Source organism: Lepidochelys kempii, chromosome 7 (assembly GCF_965140285.1).
Source record: "Lepidochelys kempii isolate rLepKem1 chromosome 7, rLepKem1.hap1, whole genome shotgun sequence".
NCBI classification, from domain to species: Eukaryota; Metazoa; Chordata; order Testudines; family Cheloniidae; genus Lepidochelys; species Lepidochelys kempii.
In genome coordinates this window covers 75337632-75352862 of record NC_136386.1, presented here as the reverse complement: position 1 = coordinate 75352862, position 15231 = coordinate 75337632, and the positions used below count along the sequence as shown (strand labels likewise).

The following is a 15231-nucleotide window of genomic DNA, read 5'->3' as shown; positions in this document are numbered from 1 at the left end:
TCTTTCCAATTAAAAGATTCTCCTTCAGCTGACAAATAACATTCCTCTGCAGAGAATTCCACAAAGAACTGCCATATTAAACATAATTTCCATATTCTGTTTTGAATGAGACTTAGGTCACAGAAATCCTAAGTTAAGATGCCATCTTTTTGAAATGGCCATGACCTTCTATAGTTCCTATTGGGAGTGAAGCCAAACTTCCCTTAGGAAAGATGGTAGCCCTTATGCTGCCAGCGGTGGTGGGGGGATGGTGGTGAAGATAATGCAGTTCTAGTTCCTTTCTGCAGAGAAACTGGGCTGCTTTCTAGTTTTCAGGAATGAGTTTTACTTCCTTTTCTAACTTTTGTTAGGTCAGGAGACCCAGCCACTCTTCTCCACTCTCCTCCATATTATTCCATCTGCATTCCAACTCCTGGCTAGACAAACTTCCCAAATTTCTGATCCTATTGAAGAAACAAATGAAAAAGTAAAATGTGATATCCAGGCACATGTTTATATATTAAGACGTTTTGCCTGCACAACATGATCTGTGCAATGGTGTTAAAGTCCAGATGGTACTCAAGCAATCTGACACAATGCAAAGAAACCTGGACCAACAAGCCATATAACACACACATTTAAACTTGACATTGCCTGTGCAGCCAGCTGCTTACAGGGGTAAGAGAAATATATGCAGAAGCAGAGAAAGATAAAGCATTCTTCCACCCAGCACTGCTCTTTATGGCTGATTGCTACCTGTAATTGCTTTATATAAACAAAGCTTTTAAAGATCTCATTAGATAGTCATCTTTAACTTGACCAGCTTAGTATGTTCTAATGTACAGTTTGTCTTGATTAGAGTTTTAAAATGTATTGATTGAGTTAGAGAAGGCGATGTAACCTCGCACCCTTAAACCCTAGTCTAGACGAAGTCCTTGGGGTACTGGAATTGACCAAAACCAGCCCTTTTAATAACAGAGAGCTGACATTGGACAGCAGATGCCAGGGCACTATGAAGGGGTGTATCTTGCCCTCCCAGCCCTATCCCACAATTCAGCTTTAATTGGGATGGCGAGTACCACTTAACATAATTTTAAAAATAAATAAATAGAAATTTTGGCTAGACATGACTGCAATGCCCTGTCATGTGAAAGTAAACATTCAGTAAGACAAGGACTTCTGCATATCTCTGCCTCATTGACTGTGCTCCTCAACTCAGTGAAGGAGAAGCTTCTGCCTCATTGAGTGCATACCTTATTGCAGCTAAAAACGTTATGCTTGAGGTGAAAAGTTTTTTCTGAATGTACATATCAGTGTTTGCTGGGGATATGTATATTCACTGCACAGCGAAGTTAACCACAAATGCATGGAGCTGGCAGATCACTTTTAAAAAAATTACTGTGACTGCACAAAGAGCAATTTTCATCGCCTCATAACCATCAAATCCAGTTTTCAAAGAACACTAAAATGAAAGATGCTTATCAGTGAGAATTATTGCCCTGCCAAATTTCAACTTGTAACCCCAGATTTTTGTGCTAGAATTCCTCAAAAGAAAAAAAATAAAGCTGAATTTTTATTAAGGGAGGAAAAGTGTGTTCTTCAAGTGCTAGGTCAGTCTGTAACAAATGGTGGAGCGGACCCTTTTGGTTGCTGCTTCCCAATACTGGCTCATACAGATTACTCCTGGGGGAATTCTGTGCCAGTACACATGCACAGAATTTATGTCCCTCGCAGATTTCTTTGTTTCCCTGCAGAAAAATGACTTTCTGACGGGGAAGCAAAGGGAAGACACAAAAGTGGTCATGTGATCCTCCCCAGCAGTATGTTTTGGGTGCCCATGGCAGCCAGCAGACAGGTAAATCACTGTGGAGTGGGAGCAGGACTGGGGAAGCCATGGCTGGGGCTCCTGCCCTGCACCGGGCTCAGCTGATAGTTCTGGCTGGGGTGGGGAGGACGGGACTTCCCCTTCCCCTGCACAGCATCTGGGGCTGGGTCAGACCCACCCCCAGATTTCTCCCCTGGATGTAGGAAGCTCCGCAAACTCTTCCCCCCCACCTCCGCAGTGCTTCCTGTACCCATCACTCCTCAGCTGCAGTGGGAGGCATCCCTGTACAGGGAGCTGCTCCCCCATCTGCCCAACCCCCATGCATCCAGACCCCCTCATACCCAGACCCTTCCACCAAACCTCAGCCCCCCACCACAGCCAGAACCCTCCTGATGAGCCCCACTCTCCCTGCACCTGGACCACCCCAACGAGCCACCCACACCCCACCTTACTGACCCCCAACCAGCTGCACCTGGGTCCCAACCGCACTGAACCCCGCTCCCACAGCATCTGGACCCCTCCACTGAGACCCCCAGACCCAATGCTGAGCTCTATTCCCCCCCCACGCTCAGAGCCCCCCTGCTGAGCACCAGCCACCTTCACCTGGACCCTCCTGCAAAGTCCCATTACCGGTGTACCTAGAATCCCTTAACAAGCCGCTGTGCATCCAGATCCCCCCCCACACCTGGATCTTTCACTGAGCCGCCCACACCGAGATTGCCCCACACAGAACCCTCTCAACCCATACCTGGATTTCCCCATACCAAGCCCCTCCACACTTGGATCCTGCGTTTCTGTGCCTGCTTGCCCACACCTGGTGCACCTGGCACGGAAAGGCAGGGCTCTGGAGTGTTTTCTGGGGAAGGCCTGGTCCTTGCGCTGTGTCAGGATTGGGTGCAGCCTCACCGCTGAGTCTGTGTCCCGAGGGGGAGCTGAAGGATCACCCTCAGACCACTGTGAGAAACTGTCTGAGGCTCTTAAGGCATATGACAGTATGAACATGTCATTCGTCATGGTAGGTTGCACCTCTTACAAGCATGGCTCTTTTGCCCTCTTTTGTCACTCTATTGCCCTCAAATTCATCACCTAGATAAGCCAGTGCAAATCCTGGACAGGGTGTTGTTGTCTCTGACCTGGTGGATGAGCCAAGACAATTTGTGCAGGGAAGTCCCTTTCTTTCTTCCCTCCCCTCCCATGATTCTGGTAACAGTTGCTTGAGCTGTGGGGTGGCGAGTGCATCTCAGCAACCTTTGAGCTCAAAGTCTGTGGACTACACAAGAGGCCAGATTGCACATAAATGTCCTAGGATTATGTGCAGCTTTCTGGGTGTTCTAGCACTTCCTCCCTCACATTCAAGGCAAGACTGTCCATGGGCTTACCAATAACTGCTGCAGTTTTTATGTGAACAAACAAGGAAGAGTCAGATCAGACTGCAAAAAGTTAGTCAAGCTTTGGAACTTGGTCCCTCAAAGCGTATCACCTGCTCGGGGTTCAAAACACCATGGCAGATTGCCTTAGCAGACCATTCAGTTTGGACCATGAATGGTCCCTCAGCATGAACATTTTAGCCTGGTTGTTTCACATAGGGGGCTTTCTGTCCATGGACTAATTTGTGACTCGTCAGAATAGGCAGTGTTCCTGTTTGTGCTCTAGGCCGGATCACAGCCTGGGATGAATATCAGACACCTTCCTATTTCCTTGGAGCAAAGTGCTCCTGTATGCATACCAGCCAGAACCAGATTCATAAGTGAAGATAAGTGAAGACTCCACACCCTATATGTCCATTGAGCTTTTTACTTGGATAGGACAAAGTCCTTTTGAATTTCATCCAAGTTCTTTGTCTCGTACGCAGAATATTTGAGGGACCATCCAGTCACCACCCAAAGGCTCTCGAAATGGATCACAGACTGTATTACACTCTGTTACACAGCGACATTTTCTGACCGACTCATGGCGCACTCAGCCAGAGCTCAGTCAATCTCAGCAGCATTTATGGTGCATGTCCCAGTTACGGATATCTGCAGAACAGCAATGTGGTCCTCAATCCACATTTTCATCAGACATTATGCACTGTCTGCACAATTTTGTTTGCAAAGCTGAATCATAATGAAATTACTTATAAATGTATTTGTTTATACTTTGTAATGTACTCCTATGTAATGAGCTAGAGGAGGCAGCTTTTTAAAGTAATTGTTTACTCTATTTTGTTTTAGGTAACAGTTCACTTTTCAAAAGATTTTTTCCCCCTCATATCTTGATTATTTTGATTATAAAAGTAGCTGATAAAATTGAGCATATATATGATGAATTATTACAACAATACCTTAATTTAGGATTACTTTGTGCCTTAAATGCACTTTACTGCCTACAGTCAGTTTAGGATTATGCATAATTTAACTGATACCAACGCCCTCAGAATACTTCATAGGCATACTGAAACTTCGCCTGTTCCATTCTGGAGTCTGGGATGGTGCTCAGATGCTATATATAGAAACAGTTCTAGCTCAACAAGTATGTGTAGGCAGTGAGTGAGGATGGTAGTTTTAAATCACAGGGTAAAACTGGGCTTGCTTCCCAACAAAATGCAGGCTGGGAACGAAGCAGGAAGGAAGGCCTGTTTATCAATGTCTTACGTACAACTATGTCTGAGTAGGCAGCTGAGTAACACAATGTTCTGTTGTGTAAAGTTCCTCTTCTAGAGACAGGCTGACAATGTGAGGAAAAACTCTTTGGGTAAGTGACAGGGAAGTATAGCAGCAGAACAGTAGTTCATAACATTAACTTTTTTGCTGCGTCTGACTGCAGGGATTGTAGTTGAGTTTTGGCTTTGTTTCTAGTGGTTTACAAGCTGTTGCCAAATTCAGTCTTCTCAAACTGTTTGTGGACAAAAGCTGTTTAAATCTGAAGACGTTTAATGTTTTTAAAAGATTTTTAAAAATCTTCGGGATTCTTTCTAAAGCTAAAAAAATTAGGCTTCAGCCAGTTTGGGATATTTTTTAAAATGAAAAATTGTTCTTCATTTCAGAACATTGTGTTGGCCTCTTTTTCTAAAATATTGTCTTCCTATATTGTGTGTATTGTTCCTAAGGCTAATGATACTGATAGTAAAAAGAGACAAAATGTTTTCTAATATCAAATCGGTCTTCTAAAAACGTTTTTAAATCTTAAGTTTTACATTTTGTAGATTCTGCTGCAGGTTCTGATCACTTTTTATTTTTATTTAAAAAATATAACTTCTGAAGTTATTGCAATAGGGACTGTGGAGATAAAAGGTGCGGCCATTACAGGTGGTCTCTTGTGACCATTCTGATGCTTAGTGTTCAGCTTAGCTCGCTTTTATGAGCAGTTTGAAGAATTCATGTTTCAGACTGTACTTGTGCACCTATTAGTAATATCTGATTAACATGTACAGTACTTGTATTTTTGTGGGTAGTGAATTCCTTTAGAATATGTTATGTACATAACTTTTTTAAACATCTGTGTAGTGGAGTGTGAAAATATGAATCGTTATGATAGACAAGACAGAAACACACGACAGCAGCAGGATGGATTCTGGAAGAGGACACCGCAGCGTTGGAGTACACAAGACCACTGTCACTTTGGCCATGTAGGCCACTTTCCACATGGTAAAAATGACCTGAGCAGGTAAGGACTGTGTTGCACCTCTTCTGATGGAGTTATTAGAAATTAATGTATTATGATGTGTGGCTTCTTCTGTTGAAGGACAGGTTATAGCATTTTCAGAGAAGTGGTGTGCCTATGATTAGATTGTTTTGAGAGAAGATGACACTTATACTGGTACTGCTCTAATATTCCCTTCTTTAAACTCAGATCTTTGCCGGGGGTTGTAATTTAGATGCAAATATTTTGCCCTAGGGTGGGACTTGTTTCTCTGTGTTAAACAATATTATAAATGAACAGTCAATTTCTGCATATGTGCTCAAGGGAAAATGCTTTGCTGGTTTCATTGTTCCAGTAGCTGTCATGTGACATGGGAAAGTGTTTCTATTTTATTAAGAAGTAAATAGTCTGGCATTTTTTGCAAGGCAGCTTTGTTTTGTGAATGTTTTTCTCTACTCGGCAATCTAAATGAATATAGCTGATGCCCTTTAGTACTCTGCAATTTTAAAAATTGCTTACAGCATTAATAATAATACACACACACACAATACTAAAATGCTCTCTCATTAAAAAACAGAGCTCACAGATTTTAGCTCTAGATTAAGACTGCTCTTGATTTTATCTAAAATATTTCTTGCAGGGGCTCCAGCCACTTAGAGCCTTCTATTGGTCACTTTGAAGGCTATGGAGCACCAAACATCTACCAGACGCCTAGACAGTTGGTGGGCTTACGGGAGAACACAGTGATGCTTGATGAAATGACCCTTCGGCATATGGTTCAAGATTGCACAGCTGTAAAAACTCAGTTACTAAAACTGAAAAGATTACTGTACCAGGTTAGTGTATTATAAAGAGAAGAAAAGTGAGAGAAAGGTGTCTGTTTTAATATACCACGGTTTTTCTTTTATTATATAATGAATTATAGCAATATTTAAGATTTTGTTCTAATTAATTTATACTTAAAAAGTAACTTATACCTTCCAAGTACTACAAAAGTGTCCCAGTTAGGAGCCCTGTCTATATGTTTCCACAAAAATAGACACAGCTATACTGTTGTTGTATGTTTGTTTTTTTTTTAATTGAAGGAAAATTGGTAAATAAGCGATCTTTTAATTTTTGTGAATTCAAACAAAGCATGGAGTTCAGTGCAGGTAAGACAGATCTCCTGACTTAATGGTGAAGTCCAAGATGGCAGCAAAGTGTAGAATCTTCCTCTTCAATTCCTTTGTCCAAATGCACATCAAAGAATTCAGCTTTTTGCCCAGGGTAAAATTCTTGAACTCACTTGCCTGCTTGCTTTTCACCTTATCCATATGTCTGCACAATGTGCTTATCGACCACTGGTTAATTATCTGTTCACGTGCAGTGCTAAAATTCAGTCTGCTCTTTAGTACATAAAAAAAAGATGAGTTATTTAAAATGTCTTAAGAGGCTTCTTTCATGTGTCTACAAAGCTTGACAAATAAGTGGCAGAGTTAATAAGCTAGAAGATGATTCTGCAAAGGCTTGAATCTTCAGTTTCAAAGATCCTGTCTAATTTTTAAGAGAGTAAGAGAAATTCAGGCAAACTTTGGAGGGGAACAAGTTTCTTCTTAAGATTTTTACTTTAGCTCCTAGCTACATTTGCCAACCATTGTTAAACTCCAAAGAACTTGGGTACTTTAACTTTTAAAATTCTTTAAGTCCAAATGTGCCAAAATTAGTAGAAAAGGAATTGATTTATATTTACAAGTCACTAATTCAAGGAAGAAGTTCAATTAGCCTAATGCATTCCTTTGCGAAAGGCAAATGGAAAGTTTGTCGTCATCAGGAGATTGCCATTTTAATAAAAAAGAGTTTAAAGTGTGCAGTTTTTATGGGGAATTCAGTAATAGTTATCCAGTAACACATTACAGGCTGTCTCCTGCAAGGAGCCAAGCACCTCAGCTCTTAGCTTTAGTAAATTTGAAATGCAGAATAACTATTGGATTGCTTATTGATTGCAACGAGGCATGGGACAGGCCCACACTGAAAATGCAAATGCCCAATACTAATTTATATCTTTTGTCAGATGGTAACCATAAGAAAGGAAGCAGAAGTTTGTGTGTGTGCCTTTTATGCATACATATATTTAAATGTTGATTTGTACTTAAACCCTCTTCATTAACAGTGGCAATATCACTTTTAATTTTGGACAGACTTAAGAGCATAGAAGTGAGACAGTGAGGTCAGACAGGAGCAGGTTACAGACTTCAGTAGAAGAGATGTTGTAAATTTCAAGATTGTGAGCCTAGGAGACAGACAGGATGGGAGTTAATAATGGAGAAAGAAATGGGAGGCAAAAAAGAGGGAATAGGCAGAAAAATGAATCTTCTGTTTTGGAGAGGTTGGGTCGGATGTCAGAAGCAGCTGAATATCCAAGACAATGTCTGAGAGGCATCTAGAGATGAGACTAGGCAGAGAGAGACTTTAAGATTCATCAACACGGAGGTGGTAGTTTAAACAGTAGGAGAAAATTAGGTGCGAGTAAAGGGGAGAGAGTGTGGAAGCTTAATGTGTGTGGACACCAACAAATGTGTGGAGAGTGTGGACACCAACAAATGCAGGGAAAATAAGTGAATTTGGTGCAAATAATGGATTTGTTGAAGCAATGGTTCACAGAGTGGGAGGACCAATAAAGCAGAGGGTCATGGAAGTTAGGAAAAGAGGGTGCTCCATATCTAAAGCAGTAGGGAGATGTAGACGATGAGGATAGAGAAGCGTCCCTTAGATGTATCTTGGAGTTCTTGACTGATTTCACTGAGGTCAGTGTTATTGGAGGATGGAATCCAATTTGGGGGTGGATCAAGAAGAGAATTGGAAGAGGAAGTAAAGGCAATGAGAACGAATAGCATGCTGCAGGATTTTGGAGCTAAAGAAGAGAAGGGAAATAGGATAGTAATTAGAAATGAAAGTTGTATTCAAGTGGAAACAAAGCATGATGGAAAATAGGTCAGAAGCAGTGCAATGAAGGATAAAGGAGAGAGAAGGAATTAGGTGAAATCAAGGAAATCAGGAAATGAGTGGTTCATGGTCCCTTCTGGCTTTGGAATATATTTTGATCTAGTTTGTCTTGCTGGATAGCAGGCCATAGAACTTCTAAAATATATGCTTGAGGAATTATTTTGAAGAACATCCCAGTCGTGATTTAAAAATGATCAGTGATGGAGAATCTCTCATGACCCTTGGTAAATTGTTCCAATAGTTAATTACTGTCACCAGTACATCTTACTTCCAGTCTGATTTGTCTAGCTTCAACTTCCACCTATTTGATCATGTTTTACCTTTCTCTGTTAGGTCAAAGAGTTTATTAAATATTTGTTCCCCATGTAGATACTTATAGACACTTATGGTCAGCCTTCTTTGTTAAGCTAAATAGATTGAGCTCTTTGAATCTATCACTATTGTCAAAAATATAAAGGGAAGGGTAACAACCTTCCTGTATACAGTACTATAAAATCCCTCCTGGCCAGAGGCACAATATCCTTTTACCTGTAAAGGGTTAAGAAGCTCAGGTTATCTGGCTGGCACCTGACCAAAAGGACCAATAAGGGGACAAGATACTTTCAAATCTGGTGCGGGGGAAAGTTTTGGTCTGTCTGTTCTGTGTGCTTGCCGGACACAGATCGAGGAAGCAAGCAATCCAACTCCATTAGAATAAGTAAGTACTAGCAAGGGAATGCATTAGCTTATTTTTGTTTTGGCTTGTGATTTTCTCTGTGCTGAGGGGAAGGTTTATTCCTGGTTTTCTTTTTGTAACTTTAAAGTTTGGCCCCGAGGGAAATCCTCTGTTTTTTTTAATCTGATTGCCCTGTAAGATTATCTTCCATTCTGATTTTACAGAGATGTTTCTTTTACCTTTTTTCTTTATAATTAAGTTCTGTTTCTTTTCTTTGTTTTTTTTTTTTTTAGTGTCCTAAAAATCCCAAGGTTGCTCTGTGCTCATCTTGTTTATTCTCAAGCCTCCCAAGGAAAGGCGGTGTGGGGGCTTGGGGGGGGATATTAGGGGGAAGTAGAAACTCCAAGTGGTCCTTTCCCTGAGTTTGTCTAAATCACTTGGTGGTGGCAGCATTACCTAATCCAAGGTACAAGGGAGAATTTGTGCCTTGGGGAGTTTTTAACCTAAGCTGGAAGAAATAAGCTTCGGGAGTCTCTCATGCGGGTCCCCACATCTGTACCCTAGAGTTCAGAGTGGGGAGGAAACCCTGGCAATTATGAGGCATGTTTTCTAATCCTTTAATCATTCTTGTGGCTCTTCTCTGAACCATCTATAATTTATCAACATCCTTGAATTGTGAGCACTAGAACTGAACACAGTATTCTAAGAGTGGTCACACCAGTGTCAAACATAGAGGTAAAACAACCTCTCTACTCCTACTTGAGATTCCACTGTTTATAAATCTTAGGATCACATTAGCTCTTTTGGCCACAGCATCAGACTGGGAGCTCATGTTCAGTTAATTATCCACCATGACCCCCAAATCTTTTTCAGAGTCACTGTTTCCCAAGATAGAGTCCCCTATCCTGCAAGTATGGCCTACATTGTTTGTTCCTAGATATATACATTTACATGTAGCTGTATTAAAACATATTTATGTGAGCTCAATTTACCCCATGGTGTAAAAGGGACAGGTTGAATGGTAAGAGCAGATGGTAAGGCTTGGAGCCTGTCAAACAATCGATTGGAAAAATGGGAATTAAGGCTTTTTATCTGATCCATAATAATATGACCTTCTGCTGAGTTACTACAGAACATATGATATGCAAACTCACAACTAGTTGGTCACATGTAATACTTCAGCACCAATACCATTTTTAAATTGGGGATAAAAATCTAGAGGGTATACTCTTGCCAAAGTGAAGATTTCAACATTGTGCAGGTTAAACTCGTTGTACCTTGAAGTAGTATTGCATCAGCTCTAAAAATGAATTGTGTGTGCGTCCCCCAATTGGATGTTAAAAATTGCAGCAGAAGATGTTGATAAGATTATTTCATTTAAAGACATTTGATTATTTACAAAGAACTACTGTATCACATACACACAATATCCCAATTAGATTTTAAAATGCATTGTAAAGGAAGCTGTTGAAGACTCACATTTGTAGTTGACTTAGGACAGTAAAATCTAAAATTTTCTGACAGTCTAACCTAGTTTCAGATCCAAGAGTAAACAGAAGTTTTATTTATAACATTAGCAACAAAATTTTTCTATTACTTCCCTCCTCACTCTGAACTAACTCTCTAACCCTGATGTACCCTTGAACTAGTGTGTTAGAATAGCTATGTAAACAAAGGATTGCGGCATGTATCCTACTAGAACCCTTACACCAACATTGCCCACCACCTCCAACAGCTCCCTTGACTGGCTGTTGTGCCTCCCACACCCGCATTTCTCATCCGACTCCAGCTCCCATTAACTATTCGACAAAGTTTTAGGAACAGATCTTGTGAACAGATTAGCAGAGCTGGGAGATCTGCCAGAAACTTTTCTGAAATGTGGGAAAATATCGCTGTATTAGCCTAAATACTGTCACTTTTCTTAATTTTCTTTTCCATTTAGTTTTAATATTTGAAATTTTTTCTTAATTTTAGACATAGGTAAGGCTCACTGTAACCTGTCAGATATTGCTGTGTCTACAGATCTAAGAAGTGTCAGAGTTCTCTCAAAATGGATTCTTGGGCAAAATTTGTAAAAGTGTCCATTGGCTTTCACTGTGACTTAGGGTCCTAAGTCACTTAGGTGTGTGTGGAAAATTTTGCCCCTTTTAAGTGTCCTCATTATACCTTGTGAGTGGTGCGGTAATCATTCAGGGATATATACTTTTGAATTAAATCTTTCTCAACTTTAGGCTCTTCAAAGCTGTATGAAAGAATACAAAGCTTTCTGTTCTCTATGGCCTAAGCTGTGTGAATTGTGAACAAGGCTGTAGCTTTCATTTTTGCTATGACTCAGTTTATAGGAGATGATTTGCTTAGTTGCCCCTCCCTGGCTAGGCTTGCATATTGCATAGCAGTTCAACAACAGTATATTTGACTCTAGACTTAGGTAACACCCCTCTTTTGAAAGTTATTTCTCGTCATTCGTGGGAAGTCTACTTTATTGTAAGAGTAATAACCTCCAATGTGGCTTTTGCGTGACTACAGCTGATCGCATTTAATTATCACTCTAAACCTGGGTTTGCAGGACAGGCTCCACTAATTGTTTCACATACACTGCTGTACCAAAGGCTAATCTTTTGGTTATTCAAATATAAAATTAAAATACATACACATGTAAATTTGTGAAGGAGTTAAGAAAATGTGATATGCTGTCTAAAATGTTGCATTCCCTGACTCTTAAAAGCTTTTAAAATAGTTTTAATGATGCCTGGATTTTCAAGAGATTGCTAATGGGATACGGAAACTTTTACCTCTAAAAGCATTGCTTCAGATTTGGCACTGGTAGGTAGCAATCAATAGTGTAAGGCGATGTCTACACTAGCACTTTTGTGGGTAAAACTTTTGTTGGTCAGGGGTGTGAAAAAAAACACCCCCTGACTAACATAAGTTGCACTGACAGAAGCACCGGTGTGGACAGTGCTTTCCTGTCGACAGAGCTACAGCCGCTCGTTGGGGGTGGTTTAATTATGCCAACGGGAAAGCTCTCTCCTGTTGGCATAGAGTGGCTACACAGGATATGCTGTAAGGTGTTTAATGTAAACATAGCCTAATTGTTCTTTGGCAGTTCTGAAGTGGCCTCAGTTCAGTTCCGAGTTGGCACATAACCTTGTTGCAAAAAACCTGGTGCACACTTCATTGAAACACCCCAGCAAAAAAGTGAAGCCATAGCACCTGCAAAACTCTTCTTGATCAATTTATTATCTTTTTGGGTTGTCAAAACTTTGAAAAACTGTGTAATATATTAAGAAATATTTATGTGAAATGTTGGTTAAAATGGGATTTGCTAGTTGTGACTATAGGGTATACTAGTATTTTAGGTAGAGTGAGAGCTGTTGTCCCAGTCTTCAGGGGTAGCTAAAAGTTTTTATTTTGCGTTGTTGGTGTTCAGTGCCTTCCTATTTGTTCCTGACAACTTGACCTTCACCACCTATTGCTGAAATAAACAGAACTGCCACTTGCTTTCTGCTCACTTTTAGATACTAGTAACAGAAACAAGTGTTAAACTTTCTTTGAGAATATATTGTACTTGAAACTTTTCTTACGATCATTCTATGATTTTACTTAAATACTTAAATACAATACTGATTAAGGAAGCATTGTTAGGAAAGTAATCTGTGTTCTCTATTAGATTAGCTGGTCCCCTGTGGAATTCTGAAAAACCCCCACCAAAACCAAAAACCATTCGATTCCTATGTATTAGCCTTTAAAAAAAAAAAAAAAAAAAAAAAAAGAAAGAGGAAAAAAAGACTGGTTCTCTGTCTGAGAAAATCATCAGAAATCAAGCAACAGAAAATGCAACATTGCTAAATAAGAATGTTGCTATTCATAAACTATCTGAAATGGGTTTTCTGTGGAAAAACAAGTTATGCAGTGAGCATTACTAAATGGCTTGTCTTCATTATCTTCTCTTGTATTTGTGGAGCATGTGCAGTAGAGAATAATGGCCATAATATTCAGTATACTCACAGGAGGGATTATATTTCAAACTAGACTGGAAATACTCCATTTTAGGAAATTAATTTTGAAAAAAAAAATCAAGAAACCAGTTGTTAAAACCTTAGAGTCAGATGTGACTAAACTTAAAATGTTTAGTCTCAGCTACTTAAGAATCCCATAATACTGACAGAAGTTGAGGTATACCCTTAAACTAAAATAGTAGTAGGGAAAAGAGGAGGAACACTGTGGTTAAATAAGGTTCAAAACATAGTTGGAGCCAAACAGACAATGGAAATCTAGCTGAAGTTCAACCAATAGGAAGGACCATAAATTGTGGCAGGTGAAATGGAAGATGGAAACTAACATGGCTAAGACAGAATATGAAAAGCAAATAGCCGAACGGGGTGAGGGGAAGAGAAAGAGTGAAATTAAGTATGTCAGAAGTAGGAAGTCTTTTGAAAGAATCAGTGGGTTTGCTGGACTACCGGAGAGCAAAGGGAGCAATTAAGGAAGATAGAACACTGTGGAGAAACTACATGATTTTTTTCATCAGTCTTCATCACGGGTGGGGAGAGCACTGCCTCCAGACTACTCTTTTCAAGTAATGAAGTTGAGGTATTGTCAGATTAAAGTGCCCAAAAAGGGAGCAAATTGATAAAGCAAAGAGCACTAAGTAAAGATTGCTGCACACAAGGGTTCTGAAGGAACTTCAAAATGAAATGGCTGGACTGTTGATATCAATAGGTAATCTTTTTTTTTAAAGTTATTCTACTGTACAAGGGCACTGGAGGATGGCAAGTATCTAATTTTAGAAAGCTGCTGGATTGATCGTGGGAATTGCAGTCTAGTGAACCTTAACTCAATAAAAGGAAAATTGGTTAAAACCATTAAAGATAGAATTCTAACATGATAGAATTCAAACTAGATAAACACAATATGGTAGAAACAAACAGCACAATTTCTCTAAAAGTAAACTGTGCCTCTCATCTACTGGAATTGTTTTAAATGTTAATTAAACAGTGGGTAAAACAACGTACTGTTTTAATATGTCTGGACTTCCAAAAAGCCTTTCACACAGTCCCTCATAAGAAGCTATTAAGGAAGAAAAGTTCTTCCTTGACCTGTGGAACTCATTGCTACAAGTTATTGTTGTGGTCACAATAGAGTTAAAAAGAGAATTAAACATTTTATATTGATAATGAGAACATACAGGCAGGCTATTAAAATAAATTAGGGATATAATCAGTCATGGTTTAGAGCATAAGGAAATCACTATCCTACAGGGGATAGGAAAAACATGCAGTATGGGCAAGTTATTCCATAACTGTCAATTCTGGGTCTGCTTTCACCTTCCTACAAAAGATCTGGTATTGCCTACTGTCAGAAACAGAATACTGGACTAGAGGGACCACAGAAATTGCCATACTGGATCAGACCAATATTCTTGTAAGTTGGATAAATAGGAGAAAAGACAAATTCAGCAATGCGGTTTGACCTGCTAAGTTTTGTTCACTTAAATTTAACTGAGGTACTAAGTTCATAGAAACCTTTGCATAAGTTTTGACAAAGAAAATTTAACACACTAAATATGGAGTTTTCTGGTTTTTGGGTTTTTTTTGTTTTTTTTTAAGCAACTTCAAATCACTAGGACAAGGATTTTCAAATCCATTATTACTTCTGAAATGAAAGTATGGTGTGAAAAACCTATCCATACTCCCAAAAGAAGAAAAAGGTATGTCCTGTTTTCACAGGGACCTCTCTTTTATGATGGAGTGCTTCCTCCTGTCTGTTTTGGGATTAGCTCTTTTAGCCTGACACCTTCTTTTTGCGGTTTCTTGGCCCCTTGTCTCATACTTTCGGTCTGCAGCCCTCGCTTGTTTTTCAGGAGCTGCAGTGCTTCACCTTTGTGGCTCAGCCCTCCGGCCAAGTCACAAGAGTATTTCCCTTCCAGGGAACTATTCAGGTCTTCCTCACAGTCCCAGGCAGTCCGTAAGTCTGCAGCCCTGGCTGGGCCGCTCTCTCAATGGCAAGAACACATGGTCTCAGACAGCCTCCAAATTCACTGCCCAGATTGTGCCACTCACTCAGTGACTGGTAGGGGAACCCAATTCTGCCCTCTACTCTGAGTTCTAGTCCAGGGCCCCATCTCCAGAAGCAAAGGTCTGGGCAACCACGAACCTTCCTGCTGATC

The 15231-nt window shown here is 40.0% G+C and overlaps 1 protein-coding gene across 7 annotated transcripts in view; it reads left to right on the top strand.

Moving 5' to 3' along the window:
• CCSER2 (coiled-coil serine rich protein 2) overlaps positions 1–15231 on the top strand; it is a 137592-nt gene that overhangs the window by 60744 nt on the left and 61617 nt on the right. For all 7 annotated transcript variants that reach the window (XM_073353361.2, XM_073353362.2, XM_078853796.1 and 4 more), the window contains 2 exons: positions 5290–5449; positions 6066–6261. In XM_073353361.2, coding sequence (XP_073209462.2) covers positions 5290–5449; positions 6066–6261 — 356 coding nt within the window. The remainder of the gene's footprint in view (positions 1–5289; positions 5450–6065; positions 6262–15231) is intronic.